The following is a 14,349-nucleotide window of genomic DNA, read 5'->3' as shown; positions in this document are numbered from 1 at the left end:
AAAGCAGCCTATGATTCCACGATTCCAGACCCAGGGAAGAGGAATTCCATAAATACGGATAAAATAACTTCTTTCAGACCAAAAAGAAGCTGAGTAAATTCCCCGTCAGCAAGTCTACACTCGAAGAAATAGCCAAAAAGAGTCTTCAGAGCAAAGGGAATGGACGGCACACGACAGTGATCTGGGTATAAAGTCACAGAGCCCCAGAGACGGTGGGGGGGGGGGGGGGGGGGGGGGGGGAGGGGGGGGTGGCAAGTGGGTCTTCTTAAACTTCTCAGTTCCTCTGAAAGAAAACTGACTGCCTGAAATAAAAACTTAAAACATGAACGAGGGGAGACCAGCCAGCGACTCCCTAGGACGGTGTCCATCCGGACAGGCTCGCTCCACAGGCGCGGCCCCACAAACGCAACACACGCACGCCCACCTGCCTCAGCTGGAACAGCATCCGCGAGTGGTCCCCGCCGGTGATCTGGTCCAGGAGGTCGTCCACCATCTTCTTGCTGTAGCTCCCGGCATCCTTCACGAACTCCTGCAGGCTGGAAGGCCGAGAGAGGGCACGATGCCGCCGGAAGGCCCCGCGCCGCACGCTCTCGCCTCCCAGGCGCCTTCCCCGGGGCCGGCGGTCCCGAGGAGCGGGGCCTGCCCCGTGGACCCGGCTCCTCGGACGCGCCTCCGCGAGAGGGTCTCGCCGAGAGCCGCAAACCTCCCACGTGTACTCTGGGGGGTGGCAGCAACCGTCTCCGTCGGATACTCAGGGTGGCCCATGATCCAGAAAGGTGAAAAGGACCTCAAGGGGCGCCCGGGGGGCTCGTCAAGCACGTGACTCTCGACCTGGGCTCGAGTCGCGATCTCCCACTTTGGGAGTTCCAGACACACATCAGGCTCTGAGCTGAGCGCGGAGGCTGCTTGGGGTTCTCTCCCCTCCCCCCGCCCCTCCCCCATTCACGTGCACGGGCGCTCTCCCTCGATATAAACTAAACGACAGAAACAAGAGATCTTAAAAAACAGATGCTAGAACTCAAAAACCATCTCGAGAAGATCACTTCAAAAAAGACAAGGCTAACGAGAGTCCGGGCACATACGGTGAGCTCTTGAACAACGGCAGGGATCGGGGGCGCCAAGCCCACAAGCTGCAAATCCACGCGTCACTCGTGTCTCGCCCCAGACCGAACCACTCGCAGTCTGCCGACCGGAAGCCTTTCTGAGAACGCGAGCGGACGAGCGCGGCTCTCGCACGTCACACGCACCGCACACCACACCCCGCACGAGACACGCCAGGAAGAGCACGTTACGAAGAAAATCACGAGAAACCCCGACCGCGACTCCATCCTCTACCGACCGCGAAAAGCCGCGGGCAGGTAGCCCCGCACAACCGCAAGCGCGCGGCTCGGGGTCAACGGGGACACGCGGGCTCCCGCGGGAGGGGCACAGCCGTACCCGGTGCTCTTTTCGTTTTTGTTTCCGTTCTGACTTAACGAAAGGAGACCGAGGAGAGATGCTCCACAGCAGCGGGGAGAGGGAGCTCGTGCGGGAACGAGACTCCGCGGGCACCGCACCCTAGAGTATCGTCCTGGTTTTCGGACTCCGTGAATACTACAAACTAAAAAAGAAGTGAGTGGAAGGCACCGTAAAAGGAGGCAGGGGACGAAGGCCCGGGTCCTGGCCTCTAAGCCCTGGGGCAAAGGCTCAGAAGGGCTCCCCAGAGGCCAGACCGTCACACGGGGAGCGAGGAGGGCCACCGATCTGGGAGTGAGACCGTGACGGCACACGAGTCTCTCCGGGAGCGTTTCAGGAGACGCCACCACCGTGAGCGTGTGACGGGAGCAGGGACACCGGAACACTCGTGGCGTGGTCTGGAACAGAGCGCGTGGCGAGGTGACGCGGGGACGCCCGGGAGGAGCGTGGGCTGCGGCCGCCGTGCGCTGCTCACGCGGTCGGGCTTCTCGCTGCCCAGCACCCGGAGTCCATCCGTGTTTCTGGGGTGGGCGCGGGGGAAGGCGACCACGGTCTGGGAACACCGTGCCCCCTGAACCAAAGGTGACTGCCGTCCCTTAAAGGCTGTGACAGGGCAGTGGGGCAAAAGGGGGGGAGGGCACCACTTGTGACACTGTCCTCGCTCACCACAGATTTCCTCCTTGGTGTTCCACTTCTGCCTCTCTGGGCTCATAAAAATCGTATTAAGGGCTGACTTCCTTTTGTTCGTTTTTAAAATACGTCCCGTGTTCCGTTTGAAATCAAAGATCTAATACGGAAAGATCCATTTCTTAGAGGTTAGCCAAACTCGCCTTTCCTCCTGGAGAATTACTAAAATTCTACAGGCGTGACCTACTTCTATTGGTGCACAGAACACAGCAGCTCCACAGAAACACGGCACCACGTCTAAGGTTTTAGTACCACGTCCCAGTCACCAATGGGGACTGAAGCGTGTCCCAAAATTCTTCTGCTGAAGCTCCAACCCCAGTACCTCAGAAAGTATCATTTGGAGACGTGGCCTCCCAAAGGTGATGAAGTTCGAGCGAAGTCTTTAGGGGGCCCTAACGCGTTACGATCGGTGTCTCTGAAGGAAACGGAGACCGGGACACAGACTTAGAGAGGGGCGTGCAGGTGAGGACACAGGGAGACCAGGGCCGTCTACGCGCTAAGCACAGAGGCCGCAGGAGAAAGCAGCCCTGCCCACGCCCGGGTCTCGGACTCCCGGCCTCCGGCCCCGCCAGACGACGAATGCCTGTCACTTCAGCCCCTCAGGCTGGGGTGCACGGTTCCGGTGGCCCCGGCAGACTAACACGGCCACCGAGCCACGTCCCAACGAAATCACGAAACAAGCTCCAAACACACGTGGTTGGTGACACGCACACACACGTTCTTTTTTAAACTACAGCCTGGATCGTCACCTTTGTAAGGCGCAGCTGAGTTACCCGAACTTCAAGACCAACCCGCGGCAAACCAGTGGTTTACGGAAAAGAACTCGAAAGCCTCCGCCGTGCAGACCCGCTGCCGTCGGCCGTCTCCCGCCAACCACCCACCAGGGAAACGGCTCCTCCCGCACGGCAAGCGAGAACCTTCCGGGCCGTGCCGACCCTGCTCACCTCAGCGCGCACTGCACACCCGTCTCATCCCCGTAGGCGGAATACAGCAGGTCTATCTCCTCCGACTTTAAGTCGCCGAACACGGAATTGCTGTGCATTGAAAGCGCGGTGGTGGTGCTGGAGAGAAAAGTGACTGAGGGCAGGAGAGGGAGAGCACAAGACGTGAGACGCACGTGCGGGGACGCCCGCACGAGACGCCCCCGCTCCCAGCCTCCTCCCTGTGACATCGCTGCTCCCCAGCGACCCGAAGCGGTGGCAGCTTCCGGGCCGAACCAGCACTTCAGGCTCTGCAGCAGGTGCAGAGGACAGTTCACGCGATGCAAGGCGAGCGCGCGCTGGTAGGACGGCTTCGTGCCGACCCGGGCCCTGCTGGGAACCGAGCCCACGGACGAGGCTGGATCCCTCAAGGGGCTGTGGGGGCATCACGGCTGGCGTCCCCACGTGAATGACGTCAGAGCTCAAGAGCAATGCGTCTCAGACGTGCCCGTCCCCCCCCACTAGACTCCAGCAGCACCACGATGTGACCATCACAATGTCCCCAGACGCCACCAGCTGTCCCCCGGGGAACAAAACTGCTGCACACCGACACACTCCAAATCTAGCAAACCAGCCACAGACGTCACTCGGTCACTCGGCCACACACACGAGTGCGGCCAGCACACCAGTCCCCTCCCTCCCTCCACCGCCACACCCGTCCAACCTTCCGTCTCCCACACTTGCCCCCCATCATTCGGCAGACACCCCGGCATACACCCCCACCCACGGTCGGCACGGGGCTGAGACCCACAGGCCGGTACGAGTGGACGGTAAAGGAGGAGCGTGCCCGGTGAAACGTTTATTCCCCTCACTCGACAGGACCTTAATTTAATCTCGTTAGTTTCAGAGCCAGAATCTGGACACGGTACTAAGACCAGGTGAGCCAGGAAGACGGCGGAAGGACGCTGGGTCCACACCTCTCCTGTGATTTCCCTCATCCCGTGCCCCTACCTGCCCACCCCACACTCACCTTTGCCCCTTCTCTCATCCTTGAAGCCCAGTGTGGTAAAGCCAGGGAGCAGCTTGCTGGAGAGCGAGCTCAGGTCCACAGGGTGGGTCTCCTCCTCTGCAAAGGGACCAGGCTGTGAACAGGTGGCTCGGGGAGTTCCCAGCTCCCGCAGTGGCTCACAGAGTGCACTTGGGGAAGGCACGGGGGGCTCTCTAGAAAGACCAGCTAAAATCAAATTTACAGAAACCGCTAAAATTCTTAGGCGCCTGGGTGGCTCAGTCGGTTAAACATCCGACTCTTGATTTCAGCTCAGGTCGATCTCACGGTTTGTGAGTTCGAGCCCCGCCTCAGGCTCTGCACTGCCTGGGGCCTGCTTGGGATTCTTTCTCTCCCTCTCTCTCTCTCAAAATAAATAAGCACTTAAAAAAAAAAAAAGTAGCCGCTACAATTCTCAAACCTTAACTCTGTCTAAGCTATGAGTTGATCAACTCGAGATACTTTTCAAAGAGACGGAGTACATAAGGGCTTCCCCACGGGTGAGCGGATCCAGCATCTGTGCCCCCCTCAAGGTCCTCAACACCATGATCACACAGGGCATCCCCTCTACGCCCACGTCTGGGCCCCTTCCAAGCTCCGCGAGTACGACGGAGTTGTGCACTCTGGCTCCTCCCAGGGAGCCCTGACAAGGGTGTGAGTCGATCCTCATGATGGTATCTGGAAGTCAGGCCATGAGGACTTGTAGAACCGCAGCCCTGCGGGAGCACAGCTCTACACTGGCTGCCTATGCTAGACCCTGGGGCAGAAAAGGTCTGAGCGGCACCCCTGCCCCCGCTGGATGACTGCCCCCTGTCCACGTATCATACGCAGGCTGCGTATCATACACAGGAGGGGGAGGACAGGGGAGTAACACCGGATGGGATTCGTCTATGCCGTGCGACTAGGGCCTGCTCTGCACGGGCAACCGTGATCTCAGACGGGCTACGAAGCCGAAACTCCCTGGCGCTGCGGAGACTAACCCCAGCCCTGCTCGGGGCCACGCACCGTCGGCATCCGGCTCGGCCGTGTTGACCACGCTGTAGAGCAAGCTGCCGTCACTGTCCTTCTTCAGATAGCCCATCTGCAAGGAAGCACACCTGAGGGCCAGCCCTACGTGCTCTGCCACAACACCAAGAGCTAAGGCGTACGAGCACGGCCTAACATGCACAAATCCCAACAGGTCACGGGGCAGTTGGTTTCCCCATGGAAAAGACCGCAGAGACCTCTCTCATACCTCCCCGAACCTGACTTCACACCCATGTGTACCGAAAGGATTAAGACTAGTTCCTGATTCTTCTAAAGGAGATACGGAAACAGGAAGCTTACCCCAGAAACTGCCCTCTTACAGGATGTCAGAACCTGAGCCAAATGACCCAGAACAGGACCCTGGTCACCAAATGCCGTATCAACGGGCACTAGAGGCTCCATCTCTAACACAAGGGACTTACTTCCGCTTACAGAAAACCACTGAACAAAAGCCCTCTTCCTCCGAAGGCCCCCAGGAAGGTCCAGGAGGGGCACCTGCACATGGGAGTGGGGGAAGAGAAGAGGGGGACCCTTGGCCTGAGTGCCTGAATACAGGGCGGGGAGGACAGGAGACCTGTCACTGCTGACCACGTGAGCGCTGAGTGTGTGAGTACTAACCATACGAGTACTCACCATGTGAGCACTGACCACGTGAGCGTTGTGTCAGTACTGACCACGTGAGCGCTGACCATGTAAATACTGACCACATAAGTGCTGGCCACGTAAACACTGACCACGTGCGCGCTAACCGTGTCAGTACTGACCACGTAAATACCGACCACGTGAGCACTGACCACGTAAGTGCTGACCATGTGAGCGGTGAGCATGGGAGTACTAACAATGTAAGTACTCACCATGTGAGCACTGACCACGTGAGCGCTGACCACGTGAGCACTGACCACGTGAATGCACTAAGGGGAGCAGGAGTCAGGTTTCTCGCTGTGGAATTACAACCCAAAAAGGGAGAAAAGGGAAACAGGCCCAGCACTGGGAACAATGGGGGTTCGGGTGTGGACACGTGCCTCTGATGAATACACGCAGCTCGGCACGGCCCTCCCTCTCCGAGCTACAGTCCGCAGGGCTCTTTCCCAGCGCCACTGAGGGCCGTGCCCAGTGCCCGGGACATTCCGGGGCTGAAGCACTACAGGCGTGCAGACCAGCGGGTCCAGCAGATCAACATCAGCTACACAGGGAACCGCAAACTTCCCACCAGGGAAACTTAAGGTAAGTAAAAGATTCATCTCCGTAAGCTTCACGTAACCCGGCGCATGCAAAACGTCACTGTTCAAAATCCTTGACTAACACTCCACGCGCGTTTTGAGAACACGTGTCTGAGACAGGGATGTGAAGTTCTAAGAGTTCTTCACACGGACCACGTGCACAGACGAGACCGTGGATGCACCAGGTCAAGTAAACGTGCCGGGATTAACATCGCCTCTGTCCTCGTTACCGTGACTAGCGGGTTTAAAAGTGCACGCAAGAGCCACACCGTTTCTACTGGAGGTGCCGGTCTGCTCTCCCGGCAGGGGGGTGCTCCAAGCACAGCAGGGAGGCCCCCACAGGCCAGGCCCGGGTCAGATGGGACCCACGGGCGCCGCAGAGGCACACAGAGACGCAAGCACACCAGGAGAAGAGGGAGGCTGCGGCGCAGGCGCCTGGCAGGCCTGACGTCCATCCGCCGGTGGGCAACATCCCACTACGGGGCGAGCCTGCCTGCAGCGTCCCCGCATCACACACCGCTTCTGGGAGGCCCCCGCCCACCCCAGAGATGGAGCCGGTGACGGGACCCATCACCCGCAAGGGAGCCTGCGGGACACGAGCTCTGCCCAGACACCCCCGACGCTACCTTGCCCCCTGGGAGGAGCCGGCTGATCCTGTCCCGAGCCTCGTCAGCTGCGTGCTCCACCAAGGCCAGCACGTGCTCCTCTGCCGTGCTGTCAGTCAGGCTGCAGGCATTTCCTTCCGGCTCAAACGTGCAGCTGCGAGGCAGGAACACCACACACGTCACCCGGGCACGTGCCGCTCCCGCCTCACCACGGTCAGTCCCTACCGCTCCCCAAGGTCACCACGGGCCGGGAGCAAGGGCACGGAGCACTCCTCGACCCTGTCCTCGTGGCTGTAACTGCAGCAATATGCGGGGCCTCCACGAACAGCGAGGGAGCCCCAAACGGCCGCTGGAGTGTCTCGTGTCTCAGCTGCACACCTGAGTCGATCTAAGAGCAACCTGACGGCAACCTCACTACTCACAATGTCGTTCGAGGCACCGTTGGAAAAAGAGGCAAAGCTCCGTGGAGCGTGCAGACGCCAGAAACAAGGGTGAGCTGGGAGCACAGGTCGTGAGGCAAAAGGGGCGTCCCGAGCCTTCGGCAGGCGGGCTCAGACCCCACACAGAGAAGAGCTTTATTCGAACAGCCAAGGGTCACTGGGTGCAGCGCCCAAGGGATGTAGCCTCTCCTGTGGAAGGTTCCAGAAGCATATGGACCGACTCCATCCAAGGAGCCGCGGGAGCAAACTCTGCCTGCGGACCCCAAGCCTGCAAGAAGGCCCCGCCTCTGGCCCAGGGTGGACGGCTGCAGGAGTTGGGGGGGGGGGGGGCAGGTATGAGGAGAATGAAGCCCCCCCACAAAGCGTGTCACCTGCCTAAACACAGCACAGCTACGTCCCCCGCACAGGGACAGCCAAGCTAGGCCACCATCAAGTGTCCTGCACGTGAGGGAACTTCTTCAGAGTGAAGGGCCAACAACCACTGCAACACGCATATGGGAACAGCAGTGTCACACCTGGAACAGAGCCTGCGTATGGCTGGCAGGGGCTGTCCTGCCCTTGTGCCCCCAGGTCCGTTAGCGTGACGAGGCCCGGCTGGCCCAGGTTGCCGGCCAGCTGCCTGGAAACACCTGAGACCAGAGCTCACACGCAGCCGCTGGGGACTGGGCTCCTTCCAGCAGGTGGGGGTCCACGAGCTACTCCGCGGCCACGGGCGCCAGCACAGGCTCACCCTCACTCACAGTCCTGAGGTGCGTTTCCCGTTACCTGATAACTTCTCTACTCGGCCTTTTGGATTTCTTGGCAGTTTCTACTTGTACAGGTGCCGCTTCAGGAACGGGCTCCTCAACAGCTGTGTCTTCGTTGCCCAGAAGAGCTGCCTGCTGAGAAAAATCCATGTCCTGCATAAACGACATGCTGCGCTTCAGAGCTAACAGCCGCTCCTAGAATCAAAAAGGACAGAGCAGCAGGCCTTTACCTCTGCCTCGCAGCCGAGGCGCCATGGCGACGGGTGGGATGGGGATGGCCGCGGCCTCGCCTGGCCTAACAGCGGGCTCCCGTGGCGCTACCGCGGCAGGGGCGGGTGGGAGTCGGCACCACAGGCGCGGCCGACTGGCTGGGAGCACTCGGGGCTGGCGGAGGGGGACGGGCCAGAGGGCACAGGGGCCCGCACCTCACCCACGGGCCGGTCAGGCACAAGGCACCGGTCCCGGATGCGTGACGCATGCAACCTGGCTCATGGGACAGATCTGGGAAGCCACTCCGGACGGCCAAGACGTCCTGTCTGGACTCAGTGAGGCAGCCACGTAAGACAAATCACAGGCTGGCTGCGATCCATCAGACACCCACACTTAGATCAACAGATCCAGCACTTTCCGCCAACCCTAAAGGAGACGTTCCAGCTGGCGCGGGAGCAGAGAGAGACAGAGAGAGAGAGAGCGCGCGCCTGGCGGGGAGGGTGGCCTGGGATGTGTACGGAGGCTCTGTACCACGGCCAGTGACGGACGGGTGGAAGCGTGTCAGTCAGTGGGGGTGGGGCTCTGTGTAGGCATCGAGACAGAGGGGAACTCTCGTCTCTGTGGCTCCTTGCGGCCGCGGGCTTCTTACTTTGCTCATCATCTTAAAGCCTGCGTGAAGGATCTTCTTAGCTAACTTGTAGTACACAGTGTCTGGTCTGTTGTAGGTCATCGCGTTATCACACATCAGTTTGAAATCCGCCTGAAAGGGAAAAAAATAGAATCTGTCGAATTTGAACCACTAAGATGCCAGCAAAAACAGGACTCCTGTCAAGAGGCTAAAACTGAGTGGCAAGCAACTAAACCAGGCTCTTCAGCTTAACAAGTGGTTTTTAACGACTCTTTGAGGAAAGTTTCAGACCTTACAGTGAGAAGCCTGCCAAACCTGGAGCTTCCTCCTGAGGGCGACACGCGTGGCTTCTGTTTCTGTTTTTTTATTCTGAGAAAGAGAATGTGTGTGTGAGCAGGGGAGAGACAGAATCCCAAGCAGGCTCCACGCTGTCATCACAGAGCCTGACGTGGGGCCTGAACTCGTGAACCAAGAGATCATGACCTAAGACGAAACCAAGAATTGGACGCTTAACCGACGGAGCCTCCCAGCTGCCCCAACACGTGCGCGTTCTAAGAACATCGCGGCTCCCTCTCTCCATCTCCAGCTCCCCCGCTTTGGGAGAAATCAGATGTAAGTAGGAACAAGAAGTGACAGCCAGGTCCTTTTAAGTAAAAGCCGAGGAATGAGCCGAGAGCTGAGCACGTTCATGTCCTCTCTCTGGGATTTTGCCACAGAATTCAAAACTTGGTCTATCGCCAATTACTCTAATAGCATCAGCAAAAAGGCTTTCTGTAGTTAAAAGCAAGCTATTGGACGTTTCAATATACCATCACCCCAACCAAATTACAGACCGCACACACACCCGTCACAGGTGCGCTGTGCTGGCCATGAGGACGCATAAGGACAGCTGAAGCCAGCCAGACCCTGACCGAGCCCCAGCACTGACCCCACGGCCAAGGTCCCCAGGGCTGGGCCTGTGGGCCTTGATGTAGCAGTCTTGAGGACAAGGCAGAGGGGGGACACTGCTCACATCCAGGACCGTCACTGGGCAGCAGAGCAAACCAGGGCCCGACAAGGAAAGTGGAGGACTGAGGGCCGCCCGCCCCTGTACCCTTTCATGTGGCACAGCCTCTGAGGCTCAGCAAACACGTTCAGTCGTGTCACCAGCAAATGAAAGGGATAGGGCTAAGCCTTCCAAATTGAATAGAAACTAAGAAAGAAACCCGATGCCTTTTCCTACATGACATCATTACCAAAGCGTCAAGCACTCGTCTTGATCCGCCCCTGGGATCAAAGCCAACAAGCAATTCCTACCTTGCAGTTGTACCAAGAAACAGAGTTCAGAACTACACACTAGAGAGTCATAGAAATTGATCGTCAAAAAAAAAAAAATTAAACTCCTAGTTACTATAAAACAAAAAACTAGGAAAAACTGTAATTCTAAAAATACCCATTCTGGAGTCAGACCAAATCAGACACACTTTTGCTTGACCTCACGTGTCTCTACAGCTTCCAGACAAGATACCGGTTTCCCTGATGCAACCTTTGGGAGACCTTGGCCCGAAGGCTCAGGCCCCCATGAACACTCGCAACTAGAAACCAGCTGATACGGACAGAGTACTTACTGGACATAAACACACAGAGAGCTTCGCAGCAATTATTTCAGAAACCGAAATTAGTTTACCTTAAATTCTGTGACTGATTTGTATTCGTTGGCTACAATCTTGTCTTTCATCGTACCAAAGTCCATGGGATGTTTTATTATCATGGAATATCCGGGAGCAATTGCATCCGTGACAGGAAAAGCAAAAAATCCATGAGGATCTTTTCTGAAAACAAGAACGTCATTACTTAAACAGGAAAAACCCTAAATGTAGATTTCCAAACAATACAAAACGTTTCACGGTAAAAACATGACACAATTCACCAAGTTTTGTTCCTTAAAACAAGAAATAAAATTTACACCCTGTAGAAGCGTAGTAGATATCTTTGATGGTTAAAAATTCCAAAATTACCCTCCTGGCTGGAGCCGTGACATCTGCATCATGGAGGTCCTGACCGCCCCCCACCAACACCCCCGCCCTGCACGGACCGGGCACACGGTGCTCTCCCGACGCCGGCCCACCCCCCACTAGACTGGGCGTCACCCAGGGAGGGCGAAGGGTCTGCTTCACGGGTGTGGGAGGTGAGGCAAGAACCCGTCACAAGGGAAGACACCCTGAAGGTTCCCAACCTCAAGTTCTTGAGAAACTGTTTACCTCTGGAGCTGGCGGAGAAAATGCTCTAGTAACTGCTGAATCGGTGTGCTCTCGTTCTCAGCTGACAATTTAAAGAGTACGGGATAACGATGAGTCAAAACATCTTGATACTGCGTCACTAGAGAGCTCCCACTCCACGGCACGTTTCAGTGTTTCAGGCTCCAACAAGAACTGGGTACAAGGACGACCCAGACCCGGTCTTGGCCCCAAAAAACTCAGCTGGGTGGGAGGGGCATCCACCACAGCATCAGTCCCCCAAACCCCTTAGAAAGTGCCAAGATCCTTCAAACGACAACAGGGAGCTGTCACTTGTCAGTCTGTAGGAGTCCCCTGTCACGACCGGGCCCAGTACATTCCAGACACGGTACGAAGACGGCCAGGACACAGAGGCCGAGCTTCACCAACTATCACTTTACTCGGCAGTCCAGAACCTCTGGCCGCACCTCTGCTGCTCCTCCTCTGTAAAACGGGTACGAATGCAACCGCACGGGGGTCCTTGTGAGGACGGCCACTAACTACATCTCTTGGCCCACGGTGTGGAACCGTGGTTTCTGGTGAACGTAGTAAGCACGCGTGGCGGCCTAGGTTCTGTTCCCTAAGCCATAAGAACACAAGTGCTCTTACCTAGAGCATCCACTGCCGGCCACGCCCAGCCCCCAGACCTCAGCATCTGAATGCACTAAGGAACCAGGGCTCCTTGGAGAAATAGCCGGTTCCAGGGCCGGAGCAAACAGGCCTGCAGACCACGAGTGGGTCCCGACAGTGACAGTGACCAGAGCAAGCGTGAACATCACCCCTTCGGGTACACGGAAGGGAAGCACTGCACGCGTGACCTCAATCAGCTGATCTGACCAAGCCGGCAGGGACCGGCGACTCTACGCACTTCGTGAGCACGTTCACCCGGCGAACCGTCTCATGCCTGACCTTCTGTCCTGCCCACCGTGCCCCGTGGCCCCGGGTCCTACCTGTTCACCGTGGCAATGACTTGCACGGGACGGCTGTTGCCAGAAAACCACAGCCTCGGCAACGACTACCATACGACCCCGCTTCCTTCCCTCCCGAATCACAGGCAGGCAAACCCAACGTCAAGAAGAGAAACGCTTGAGGCAAAACTGCCTCCACTTCAGTACCTCCTGACCATTTGAAAGCCCCCGAGGAAAGTGACCACTCACGGATTAGAGAGCCCCGAGTGTTCTCTCCTCCGGTGAGGCTGGCACAGCCCTCGTGGTGCCTGACAGCCTCAGTACTAACTGATTCGAGCACGAGTTCCCTTCTCCCCGTGATGAGCTCGTGGGTTTAAAAAAAAACAAAGGGAGGGGGCACAGGGGCGGTAGTTGACTGAACCCTGCTCTACAGGTTCAAGTTGACACTAAGACCTCAGGTCCAGCTACGCTTCATGTCGAGCCCCGGAAGAGAAAGCACCGTTCCCTCCTTCCTGCACACGTCCCCAAGAGGCAGAGAAGCACGACGCCAACCACTGTGCCACAGAGACGAGCTGTCGCGCTCCGGGAGAGCCTCCAAACACGTTCCTTCCACTCGCCTGGCTGCGTCCGGCACGCTCGCACGGGCCTGTCGGGGGGCGGCTCCACCTCCACCTTCTTGCCGGGATCAAAGTCGTCGGCCTCTCCCTCTGAGTCGCCATGCTCCTTTTCCCGTTTCCGCTTCTTCTCTTCCTGTGAGGCAGAGTCAGGGCAGCGAGAGCAAGGCAAGCGGTTTTAAATGATCTCCCGCAACACAAAGCCGAGCAGGCAAACCTCCCTCCAGAGACGCTTCTCCTTCAGATCCCCCCCCCCCCCCCCCCAATGACCACCCCCTGGGCTCGTGCGCCTTTTGCTACAAACAGGACGGCCCTTTCCTAAGACCCCACGGCCCTTGTGATCTGCCGTCCGGGGGGCTGGGGGCCTCCACCGGCCAGCTGCCTCCCTGCTCTACCTTTCTTTTCCTTCTTTCTTCGTCGTCAAGGTGCTTTTCCTTCTCGGATTTCTTCTTCTTCTTCTTCTTCTTTTCCTTGTGCCGCTCTCGCTCGTGGTCTGACCTGTCATCGTAATAACTGGAGTCGTGCCCAGACCCCGACAGCTCAGTCACTTCACTTCCTCCAACCTTGAGAACCAGCTTCAGGGGCTTCTCCAAGGGCTTGTCTGCATAATCTGTAAGCACAGACCGCAGCTTCGGGGTGTGCTCGGGTGTGTAGAGGCACCAGGGGCCCGACGTGCAGGGGGAACAGAGAGGACGCCCAGGCCCCAGAAGGCAACACCATCAGGGAAAGATGGGGAAGCAAACCCCGGGGCTGCCAGTCCCGCCCCCCTTGGTGCTGAATCACCCTCAGGGACATAGTTCGAGCTGCTCTGTCTGGCGAGGAACAAGGAGGCAGGGGAGCCCAGGAGCCTGGTCCCTCCCCGCCCCCTTCCCTAAGCTCCTGGCCTGCGCTCACGCCCGTCTGTCCTGCAGCAGACACAGGACCGAGGCTGCAGGAACGCGCAGGCCGGACGCGGGTGACAAACAGGGACGAACTTCTCCAAGACCAGACAAGCCAACACAGATGCGGGAGGCGGACCAGACGCCCGACAGCCCTGGCGCCCTGGCCCGGAACCGCCGCCCGCGATCCCAGAATCCTCGCCCAGGACACCTTCCCGCGACCCCGGAATCTTCCCCCCGCCGAGACCCCCCTCCCCCACCCGCAGGCGAGCCGGGGATTCTCCCTCGGGGCCCGAGCCCGCGAGCCCGGGATCTTTGCCCGAGGCCGCCGCCTGGGACCCCGCCCCCCCCCCCGCCCGCTGGCCGGCCCGACGTCACAAAGCGCGCCCGCCGCCTCACCCTCGTAGGACGAGCGCCACTCGGTCTTGTGCTTCTTGTGCTTCTTGCCCATGGCGGCGCGGGGCCGGAGCGCGGGGCTGAGGGCTGCAAGCAAGCGCGGCCGCAGCGTGGACGCCGCCGCCGCCGCGGCCCCGACTCGCCACCCGCCTGGCCCCGCGGAGGTCGCCGGGCCTCGCCGGAAGCAGGCGCCGGAAGTCGGGCCGTCTCGCCCCGCCGGCGCCCAGCGCTTCCGGGTCAGAGGGCGGTGCGCCGCGCGCGGCACTTTCAAGCGCGGGCGGGAGGGCGGACGGCTGGAGCGGCCCGGGCGGTGGCG

At 58.9% G+C, this 14,349-nt stretch overlaps 1 protein-coding gene across 1 annotated transcript; it reads right to left on the bottom strand.

Moving 5' to 3' along the window:
- Window positions 1–293: 293 nt before the first annotated feature.
- LOC125917218 (bromodomain-containing protein 9-like) lies at window positions 294–14,316 on the bottom strand. Its single transcript, XM_049623468.1, has 13 exons — window positions 14,037–14,316; window positions 13,155–13,369; window positions 12,759–12,895; window positions 12,017–12,018; window positions 11,223–11,283; window positions 10,649–10,793; window positions 9,004–9,114; window positions 8,164–8,339; window positions 6,980–7,112; window positions 5,113–5,188; window positions 4,093–4,188; window positions 3,087–3,219; window positions 294–536 (listed from the first exon to the last, which is right to left on the bottom strand). Exons 1-13 carry the CDS (start codon window positions 14,086–14,088, stop codon window positions 353–355), a joined length of 1,521 nt encoding a protein of 506 aa, XP_049479425.1. The 5' UTR covers window positions 14,089–14,316; the 3' UTR covers window positions 294–352.
- Between the last annotated feature and the right edge of the window lie 33 nt (window positions 14,317–14,349).

This window comes from Panthera uncia, unplaced genomic scaffold (genome assembly GCF_023721935.1).
Source record: "Panthera uncia isolate 11264 unplaced genomic scaffold, Puncia_PCG_1.0 HiC_scaffold_1594, whole genome shotgun sequence".
Taxonomy (NCBI): Eukaryota; Metazoa; Chordata; class Mammalia; order Carnivora; family Felidae; genus Panthera; species Panthera uncia.
The sequence above is the reverse complement of the archived record's forward strand: the minus strand, read 5'-3'. Positions and strand labels throughout refer to the sequence as shown.